At 40.8% G+C, this 11627-nt stretch overlaps 1 protein-coding gene across 1 annotated transcript in view; it reads right to left on the reverse strand.

The window, feature by feature from the left end:
* The window catches only part of LOC138983668 (uncharacterized), a 20117-nt gene extending 9033 nt beyond the window's left edge, over positions 1 to 11084 (reverse strand). The window contains exon 1 of the mRNA XM_070356950.1: positions 10732 to 11084. Within this exon, the coding sequence (XP_070213051.1) occupies positions 10732 to 10766 (35 nt within the window). The 5' untranslated portion in view covers positions 10767 to 11084. The remainder of the gene's footprint in view (positions 1 to 10731) is intronic.
* Between the last annotated feature and the right edge of the window lie 543 nt (positions 11085 to 11627).

Consider the following 11627-nt stretch of genomic DNA (forward strand, 5'->3'; position numbering starts at 1 on the left):
TACGTAAATAATGTATTGTTTACACAAATAATCACTTATTTCACAAAATAATATTTTTTGGGTGGATAAAGTGAGCAGTTGCTAAATAAATCATTGTTTACCTATATAATGCATTATTTAGCAGATTCGCTAAATAATGAAAACTGCTTTCCCTAAACAATTCATTGTTTAGGGAAATCAGTTTTCATTATTTAGGGGAATCAAGAATTGACTTCTAAGCTTCATTTTTTGTGTGTGTGTATATACTATAATTCAATACAAGGTATCTCCGAACATTATTTATCAGAAAATGTTCGTAAATTTGTTTATAACAGCAATTTCGGCTTGTAAAATAAGCAAAATAATATCCAAACAACAGCTATTTTAAGATAAGAGTGTGTGGAGAGACCTTGTATTCAATTATAGTAATCACTGAAAGACATAAAACTTAGTTCAGAAGCGAATCCTAGAAACCCCTAAATAATGGAAAATGTGTTGGCTAAACAATTCATTGTTTACGTAAATAATTCATTGTTTACGTAAATAATGATTTATTTAGCAACATTGCTGATTGTTTATAAACAATGTAATATAAGTCTAAATAATATATTGTTTACGTAAACAATATATTATTTAGACGTATTTTACATTGTTTGTAAACAATCAGCAATGTTTCTAAATAAATCATTATTTACGTAAACAATGAATTATGTACGTAAACAATGAATTGTTTAGGTAAATAATGAATGGTTTACGTAAAGAAAAAAATATTTAGAATTGTTTTACATTGTTTATAAACAATTACTTATTTAGCACATGAGCTTCTAAATAATGATTATTTAGCTAAAACTGGTGAAAAAAACATGAAAAAGTATCCAAATAATTATTTGACAAATGGAATGCCATAAGCTAAACTTTGTGGGAACTACTTTTGCGATTGAAAAGTTCCGAACGCTCTAATGTACGAAATATACATCTCTGGAGCAAACAATACAAACATACTGCATTTAAACTAGCAACTACAGGATTGAACACACGAATCTCCATATAAAATCCATGAGTTCGGTTGTTTTCTGAATCAAAATCTAACGATCAGTGCCGAGATACTCGCTTCAGATCTCTGATCAGTGCACAGGCGGAAGGTATCGTTCACTGGACCACTACTTTCATATAAAGACGATACCTTCCGCCTGTGATCAGTGCAGGCGAACTCCCAAGGGAAGTAACTCTCATACTTTGTCTAGCGTCAAGAGTAGTTCCCCTTTCAAATGTCTGTACTCGGTTGCTTCGACCACAGGCGGAAGGTATCGTCCACTGGACGACTACTATCACAGAAAGACTACAAGGTACGTCACTCACCTTCGAGTCTTCTGTGTTCTTGGAGTCGCTTCCTGGGGAAAAATATTGTTCAAGACGGTTTGCCTCTTCCTACAGTCTGTGTAAGGTAAAATAAATACAGTTGAATGATTGTTTGAACTATATGCACCTTTAGTTTTCAGCTTCCGTTCGCTGCAGGTTGTTTTTAACCATCATTTGGACGAATCTTCGTTTGCGAGCCGCTAATATCCACACGGCGTCTAATTATGCATCCGCACCGAATACGCATACCAGCGCTCATTGGTTAATAACAGGATATTCGATGATTATTTTCATTGGTCGACTGAAACGTTTTCCTCATTTTGAATGAAGTGGCAAACGGTTCTTCACTAATACTGAAAGTGAAAACTCCCGTGGGTAGTTTCCCTTTGCCGCACAATATTTACATATGTTTTAGACCAATGACCGCTGGTATGCATATTCGGTGCGGATGCATAATTAGACGCCGTGTGGATATTAAGGAGATTTAAAAAACGAAACGTCGGGACGTTTCGTTTTGAAGTTGTGGTAAACGTCATCATTTCGGGGGTCTCTCGCTGGAAAGGTGAAGGTCAACTGAAACGGAACGTGGAACGTCAAAACGCAGTCACGTTTTCCACCCCCAAAAAACGAACAATATTTCGTCAACTTTTGTGAGTATTTTTGCACATTAACAGTTTTATTTGTTGGCCATTTTATGCATTGCTAGATTCATCAACCCTTTCACAGTCTTTCAGCGCTGAGAATGTGTTCATTGGAGGTAGACAACTGTTGTGAACTGAAATATTTTGAAGGGTGCTGATCCTGGTACATTTATCCAACTTCATGGTGAGAAAGCAAATGGCGAAGCAGAAGTAGGTCATCGCATCGAATTTTTATTCTGGCTTCGTATGTGATTTTGTATAAACAAAGTCTGTGTGATTTATTTGGACTGAAAATAATCAAAGTATGCCCGATTCTGGACCACCTCCTAGGGTTTTTTTTTCCATTCTGATCGAGGACAGACGTGATAATTTCACTTGAAGATTTATCGCCCTTCCTTCATTCCGAAACGAAACGTGAATACATCTAAATCTTGTCTGCGGCCTATGCCGTCTCGTTGCACGTTCCGTTTCGCGGGGTGACTCATTCACCAAACGAAACGAGCTGCAAAACGAAACGTGCTGTCCTTTAAATCTCCCTAGTAGCGGCTCGCAAACGAAGATTCGTCCAAATGATGGTTAAAAACAACCTGCAGCGAACGGAAGCTGAAAACTAAAGGTGCATATAGTTCAAACAATCATTCAACTGTATTTATTTTACCTTACACAGACTGTAGGAAGAGGCAAACCGTCTTGAACAATATTTTTCCCCAGGAAGCGACTCCAAGAACACAGAAGACTCGAAGGTGAGTGACGTACCTTGTAGTCTTTCTGTGATAGTAGTCGTCCAGTGGACGATACCTTCCGCCTGTGCTTCGACAAAAGACCGCAATCCGACGGCCAGTTTTCAACAATATTTCATTTTTATAAACAGATCACACGCAACCAAATGCACACATCCCATCAATTTACTGGGTGGCCGAGTGGTAACGCACTTGCGCTCGGAAGCGAGAGGTTGCGAGTTCGACCCTGGGTCAGTGCGTAAGCAATTTTCTCCCCCCTTTCCTAACCTAGGTGGTGGGTTCAAGTGCTAGTCTTTCGGATGAGACGAAAAACCGAGGTCCCTTCGTCTACACTACATTGGGGTGTGCACGTTAAAGATCCCACGATTGACAAAAGGGTCTTTCCTGGCAAAATTGTATAGGCATAGATCAAAAATGTCCACCAAAATACCCGTGTGACTTGGAATAATAGGCCGTGAAAAGTAGGATATGCGCCGAAATGGCTGCGATCTGCTGGTCGATGTGAATACGTGATGTATTGTGTAAAAAATTCCATCTCACACGGCATAAATAGATCCCTGCGCCTTGAGTCCGAGTCTGGAGATACGCGCGCGATATAAGACTTCATATAACATAACAATTTAAAGAACATAAAGCGGTTTCATACACGATTTTGCCCCCGAAAACCGAACTTCATACAGTATTTAAGTTTGGAACACGGGTGCAAAAGTTCGTCTGCTACTAAATTTGACGAAACGAATTTCCTTAGCGATATCAATACAACTGAACATACACTATCTGCCTTTACCGCCACAGCAGAATACCAACATAACTGTGTACTTAATTTTAGTAGAAAAAAAAAGGGAAACTGACATGAAGTGTTAACAGAATTGAATGATTTTCACGGAACTACACAACCGCGCATTAATCAATGGCCTTCGCAGGTAGACTAGTTGAGTGAATAGGATTCGATCAAACTTTAGCACAAAAACACCCTTTTTCTTTTAAAAACAAAAGAAAGGAGGAATAAAGAGGTACATAAAGCTCGCATTTTTCATGATCCGCTAACTTCGACCATTATTTTTAATAATCACTGAGACTCGGCATGTAACCTCTACGTACATGCATGGTAGCAATCAAACTGAGGTAGTGCAAACGCACATATTTAGAGGGGGCATACACAATAAGTATAATTAAAAAACTAAGTAGGGGACAATGATCGAAGCAGGAATTTAACGCGAGCAAGGTCTTTTGCAAAACATAAATAGAGTTTAACAGATACGTTTGGCCCACTGCCTTACTTGATGATGATGATATATTTTCGTTTGCCTAGCTACGTGCACTGATGTTATAATGCTCAAGACATTTTTCAAGTTTCATTTTGAAGACGAAGGTATACATATTTAACGGCAAAAGATATAACATACTTTTGAATTTTGTGTCACAGGGTGTGGTATCAGACGCAATATTGCCTTGCACGAATACAGTTCACGGAGGTCATTTCACTGTGGATTGTACGTTGATTTGAGTAATTTTTTCACGGGAACGGCGCACAGTTTGCACGTGCATTTAGTGATTTGTAGGCATATAAACCTCCGTCGCCCGAGTAGAAATGTCTACATTACAACGCTGGGGAAACAGAAAGAGGGATAATGTAATCAAATACGTCTGATATGCGTGACGTCACACGCGGACAAATCGAAAAAAAGTCACTCCACAGTACAGATTTTAAAGAAGATTAAAGCTGTGGTCTATTTATGGCTTTCCGGGGCTACGAGGTTGAAAAATAGGGACAAAATCATGTACAGATTTCTGTACAGCAAACACTACCCGAAACCCCACCTATACGGCGTGTATGACCTTGAGAGCTTCAGTCAACGCTTGAATTTTGCAGTGGTAACATCCGGTTTGCTCTCGCAGAGCTGAGCATAATAAAAAGAAACGATTTGGCAGGGATTCGAACTCAAGGCCTCGGGGCCTCGAAATGTCGGGGCCGATGTCTTAACCGCTAGGCCACTTCGCCAGTGTTGTCAAAGATAAAATAAAATGGATAATTTTATATCATTCTACGCTTGAATGACCATTCGTGCGTTGCAAAAACGTAAAAATTGACATTAAGGTTTACCTTTATTTGCAAACATGTTTTACGGAATCGCAGTACATGTTTACATCGTCATGCTACACGACATTCGCGCCATGCAAATAGCTGCGATATCTCTATTTACAACATGCAAGAAAATGACAAGAACGGTATTTGAATCTCTCCAAAGCTCTGTGCAGTTGAAACCAGACATCTAAGAAAGAGTTATACATGTATTCACTTCTGAACAATGGGCGGATAGAGATATAAATCATGCTGCTTCAAGAATAACATAACATGAATTCATGTCAATGTTTTTCCTCCTTTTCTCAATTGGCGCAGTAGCCTAGTGGTTAGGACATGAGACACGAAGTCTCGAGGTCGAGAGTTGGAATCTTCGCCTGGGCGTTTATTTTTTCCCCTTGATCTCCCTTGAAGATAAAATATGATCAGTCTTGAGAGAGCAAACCGGATGTTATCCCTGCAAAATTCAAGCGTTGACTGAAGCTCTCAAGGTCATACACGCCGTATAGGTGGGGTTTCGGGTAGCTTTTCCTGTACATGATTGTATCCCTATTTTTCAACCTCGTAGCCCCGGAAAGTCATAAATAGACCACAGCTTTAATGAATAAAAATAATCGGGGATGCACAGAAGTTAAACAAGTTTGGCTGTTTTGGGAAGACACGTGTCAAAACGGCGTGAAATTTGGTATGCAAATTCATACATGTAATGATGCCTTTGGTACAAAATAACAACAGTTGTGTGGCCTTTTTCAGCACAACATTTTTTTTGTCTACTCGTGTCACCAATGTTTTTTTCAATATCAAAGAAACATTAGGCAGCACCATTTAAACGCTGAAGGGCTCTCTGAAATTACATTGCTTCAGGCTTCGCCGGGAAGAAGTAGAGGAATACCCGGCTTCGCCGGGATGAAAGCGTTGTGGACAGTGACCTTCTAAAAATAGTAACGGGAATATCCGGCTTCGCCAGGATGAGAGCGTTGTGGACAGTGACCTTCTAAAAATAGTAACGGGAATATGGATTGACGCCACACGAAGGAAGGGAGATAAACGCAAAACACTGGAGAAGATAAGGAAGAGTTACTGGGAATGGATCTGGGAAGATGAACAGAAAAACCAAAATCGGTTCAGCGCTGCGCGCTGAGAGCACGTGTTGAAAATTCTCATCGACCAGGTTGTGTCCGGGGTCCACCTGAATATGCCCACCAAATTTGAAGCAGATCCATCGAGAACTTTGGCCGTGCATCGCGAACACACACACACACACACACACACACACACACACACACACACACACACACACACACACACACACACACACATACAGACAGACACAAGTCGTATATATATATATATATATTTCATCAACTTCTCCCCAATCTTTTTACCTCTTCGCCCCAGCCTCGCAATTTCGCCCGTTAGCAAGTTAGCGAAGTCATTTTGTGCCATTACCCGGATAAACAGAAAGAGAGAGAGAAAAAAGGACAGAGAGTGTGTTCGCTAGAGAGAGAGAGAGAGAGAGAGAGAGAGAGAGAGAGAGAGAGAGAGAGAGAGAGAGAGAGAGAGACAGACAGACAGACAGACAGACAGACAGACAGAGAGAGACAGAGACAGAGACAGACAGAGAATTTTTCATTATTTTGTTCATGACTTTATTGTCCTATCGTTGGGAAATTCGGGTCGCTTCCTCCCAGTGGAAAGCTAGCAGCAACAGAGTCGCGTTACCCCAAAGTCAAGGGATCTATTATTTTGTTACAATAATTTTTTTCATTACTTTATTAGAGACAGAGACAGACAGAGACAGACAGAGACAGACAGAGACAGACAGAGACAGACAGAGACAGACAGAGACAGAGTGTATGTGTGTGTATGTGTGTGTGTGTGTCTGTGTGTCTGTGTCTGTGTGTCTGTGTGTGTGCACGCGAAATCACGAAAGCTTATCATGTCATTAAGCGTATACAATTATCCCCCGAAAGGGGCTTTTGGCTGCCTGAATGGGGGGGGGGGGGTAAAAACGATCATACACGTAAAAACACACTCGTGCAAAAACATGAGTGAACGTGGGAGTTTCAGCCCATGAACGATGAAGAAGAAGAGGAAGCGTACAACTCTGTATCCATGTATACAGTCCCGTACGTTCTGATTTGAATTATCATGAAGATTCTCCCTGTGCAGTCAGAAGCTTGACATTTCAAAAGTAGGAAAGATAAAGTGAACCTAATTTTAAATGTTACTCGGCATCCTTTATGACATTAAAAACTCATTTTGTAAGAGAAAAAGTGCGCTGTCACGGTTTGATGCAGGTGGACACGTTCATGCCTTTTTGTCTCAAGTTGTGACGGTCCTGATATTCCTGGCGTGATTGCCTGCTTCACCTCTTTCTTTCCTCCTGCAGGCTCGTGGATGCCTGCTTGTTAACCGATATTTTATTGTCATCTCCAAAGCAGGCATGGGAATTACCAAATAGAAAAAAACTCTGAAAATATGCCAAGTTCCAGGGGCCGCCTAGGCCCCGGCGGGGTACAGGGGCAAAGCCCCGTTGGGGGGACCAGGGGGGGCGAAGCCTCCCGGAAGGAAAACGAATTTTAGCATTTTAGACCAATATTTTGATAGTTCTTGTGTAAGCAAATAATGGATAGAGAGACAATAGTATACATATAATTTAATTTACCTTTTCTTTGCGCGGACAATTTTTTATTTTCGCTGAAACGTAATTTCCTTTTTGCGGAAATCCGCGATTTTGCGGACAATTCCCATGCCTGCCAAAGTCAAGGGATCGTTTTTATATTTAGTCAAGTTTTGACTAAATATTTTAACATCGAGGGGGAATCGAAACGAGGGTCGTGGTGTATGTGCGTGTGTGCGTGTGTGTGTCTGTGTGTGTGTGTGTGTGTGTAGAGCGATTCAGACTAAACTACTGGACCGATCTTTATGAAATTTGACATGAGAGTTCCTGGGTATGAAATCCCCGAACGTTTTTTTCATTTTTTTGATAAATGTCTTTGATGACGTCATATCTGGCTTTTCGTGAAAGTTGAGGCGGCACTGTCACGCCCTCATTTTTCAACCAAATTGGTTGAAATTTTGGTCAAGTACTCTTCGACGAAGCCCGGGGTTCGGTATTGCATTTCAGCTTGGTGGCTTAAAAATTAATTAATGACTTTGGTCATTAAAAATCGGAAAATTGTAAAAAAAAATAAAAATTTATAAAACGATCCAAATTTACGTTTACCGTATTCTCCACCATTTGCTGATTCCAAAAACATATAAATATGTTATATTCGGATTAAAAACAAGCTCTGAAAATTAAATATATAAAAATTATTATCAAAATTTTTTTTTCGAAATCAATTTAAAAACACTTTCATCTTATTCCTTGTCGGTTCCTGATTCCAAAAATATATAGATATGATATGTTTGGATTAAAAACACGCTCAGAAAGTTAAAACGAAGAGAGGTACAGAAAAGCGTGCTATGCAGCATAGCGTAACCACTACCCCGCTCTTCTTGTCAATTTCACTGCCAATGCCGTGAGCGGTGGACCACGAGTATACGGTCTTGCTGCGTTGCATTGCGTTCAGTTTCATTCTGTGAGTTCGACAGCTACTTGACTAAATATTGTATTTTCGCCTTACGCGACTTGTTTTCTTTTTTTGTTTTCTTCATTACTTGATTGTCCCATCGCTGGGAAATTCGGGTCGCTTCCTCACAGTGGAAAACTAGCAGTTACCCCAAAGTCAAGGGATCTATTGTATGTATGGGGCGATTTATATAGCGCTTGACGTTCTCTAAGCGCTTTACATATTAATTTCTGCCGTGTGAGATGGAATCGTTTACTCAATATATCACGCATTCACATCGGCCAGTAAATCTCAAGCCAATTAAGGCGAATATTTACTTTTCACGGCCTATTATTCCAAATCACACGGGTATTTGGTGGACATTTGTATCTATGCCTATACAATTTTGCCAGGAAAGACCCTTTTGTCAATCGTGGGATCTTTAACGTGCACACCCCAATGTAGTGTAGACGAAGGGACCTCGGTTTTTCGTCTCATCCGAAAGACTAGCACTTGAACCCACCACCTAGGTTAGGAAAGGGGGGAGAAAATTGTTAACGCCCTGACCCAGGGTCGAATTCGCAACCTCTCGCTTCCGAGGCAAGTGCGTTTAGAATTTTTCATTATTTTGTTCATGACTTTATTGTCCTATCGTTGGGAAATTCGGGTCGCTTCCTCTCGGCAGTGGAAAGCTAGCAGCAACAGAGTCGCGCTACCCCAAAGTTAAGAGATCTATTAGAATGTTTTTCTCTTTCTTTGTTATGCTAAACATCGACATATTTTACCTGTCCGGCCCAAACCACCCCTCACCACCCAGCATAGAGGCTCTAAACAACAAATATTAATAATAATAAAATGCATGTCTTACTTTGTGGAATGCAATATTTTTTACATTTTTACATTTTTACAAATCGCGGTTTTAGGTTCGACGTAATTTGTAAAAAGTTTTTACATTTTTACAAATCACGGGTTAACACTGCTTCACCTCTTTCTTTCCTCCTGCAGGCTCGTGGATGCCGGTCGTGGTGCTTTTTTACATCTCGCCGGGCTTTTACAATGGGTGAGAGAGCACCCGTCCACTTGGACAATACACAAACAATAAAAAAAAAAATTCATCCTGTCGGCTTTATGTGCAAGGTGGACGTTTATCATTTTTTTTAACTGACATTAGTGCCAACATATGAAGTTCGTTTAAATAAAATCCCACTCTGTAAAGCAACCATGCAGACAGACTGTTGTTTGTTGGTACGTACGCAAGTTGAAGGGTGCTTGTATACTGCATGCACAAGCCTGTACGAGCCTCTGATGATGGTCATTGCGTTAAGGAGTTTATCGTTCACTACTACTCCTTCTTCTTCTTCTTCTTCTTCTTCTTCTTCTTCTTCTTCTTCTTCTTCTTCTTAAATAATGTTTATAATTGTGCACACAGGGCTGATGGTATTTGTCAGAATTCCTCCTCGTTACTCAAGAAGACCACGCCGTGAACCAGCTTTAAGATATCCTAATATAGATATGGGAGTATAAAACCTGGTAATGTGTATACATAATTTGTATTTACATTTTCAGACTAGATAGTTAATAATTATTTGTTAATGAAGACAGTCCCTTGCAAAACGTTTGCCACGTAGTTTATTCATGACCTTACTCATTGTTCTCAAGAACTTTCTGCTACATCACAAAAAGGACAAAATGAAGACTACAAAACAACAACATGGAAGGTTTGAGACTTTTATGCAATCTAAAATATGTGGCCCTACAGACAAACAAACAAACTAACAAACATTGTAAAGAAAGAAAACAAAACAAAAACAAAACAAAACAAACAAAGCCCTATAAATGAGACTGCTAACAGTTTGAAAAATCAAAATGAACAAGAAATGTTCAGTCGTCAAATCTTACGTGCAAACAAACACACTTGACTATATGTCAATTTGTATTATCAAAGATGCACAACTACATATTATAACACTTCTATAACTGAAAATGCTTTTTAAAAATGTGAATAATGCTGAAGAACACTGTATTGTAAGGTGCATATTTACGATAACCACTGAGACAAGTAACCAAGCATGCACCTAAACTCATGTGCATATGAACAGATTCAGGATCACTACTATTGAAAGTTCTCTAACATTTTTAACACTGCAAACGAAGGACCTCCTTAGCTTTACTTCATCAATTCTAATATCTGATAAATGTCATAGTCAATGAGTAAAATGTTGCCTTGTAAAATGACGGTCAACAAACCTTCACTGTACTCAAAAATAAAATAAACTATTCATTTGCTAGATAGAATCAGTCCCACACCATTCCGCTGTGTTGGTGACAGTGGCGTTATCAGCATCGTTTGACAATATTATGATAATTCTCACCTCAGAGGACCTGCCAGTTGCAAGGGTCCGTCCATGTGAACAGTCAGCTGGGAAGATATCCTGGTTGCTTATACCCTCGCAATCAGGAACAGGAACCACAGTTTTCGTCAGTTTACTTCCACCTTCACTGGTCGGTCTTTGTGACAACAAGTGTGGTGTAAGGTCCGAAAGAAAGGGTCCGACGAGTACAAAAGGGCAGCAGCAAGAAGAAGGACGACAGCAGCAAAGTGGCAGAGAGCGCGCACAGCAGCGACCGGACTCACATGTCGCGCTAGGTGACACACAGCTCAAGTCCACGCAACACCAGGCTGTGTGCACTCAGGAGCGGCGGAGAGCTCCATTTGTGTCCCCCGTCACCTGCCACCCTCGCTCCCCGCGCCCACTGCGAGTCACAGGGGGGAGGAGCTTGGCCCGACGAGTCCCATCTAATTGGTTGTCACGTGATAGCAGCGCGTGCTCCTGAGAGGCGGCGGGGAGCGCTGAGGGCAGTGGGCGTGGTCTGTGTCGGGGACAGCGCCCGGTGAGCCGCATGTTAGCTGCTCTTGTGACGAAGCCACAAGCTCATAATGATTTGTTTGCTTGCTCAGGGCTGCATTTTGTGTCACCGCCCCCACCCCTCCCCTCCTGCCACCATCATCCCACCAGCCGAGAGAGAGAGAGAGAGAGAGAGAGAGAGAGAGAGAGAGAGAGAGAGAGAGAGAGCTACAGTCCGCGTTTCAGTGAAGCCGGTGTGCGCGCCTGACTCTGAGATTCGATTTTATTTGGAGCAATTTCGCAATCAACACATACTTGACGCATGTGCAAAAGCCGAGCAAACTATTTTCTGCATAGTATGAGTATTCAAACCATTTCCTCCCCAATGAGACTGTTTTCTTTTATAAATATACAGTGTCGTC

This window comes from Littorina saxatilis, linkage group LG13 (genome assembly GCF_037325665.1).
Source record: "Littorina saxatilis isolate snail1 linkage group LG13, US_GU_Lsax_2.0, whole genome shotgun sequence".
Classification (NCBI taxonomy): domain Eukaryota; kingdom Metazoa; phylum Mollusca; class Gastropoda; order Littorinimorpha; family Littorinidae; genus Littorina; species Littorina saxatilis.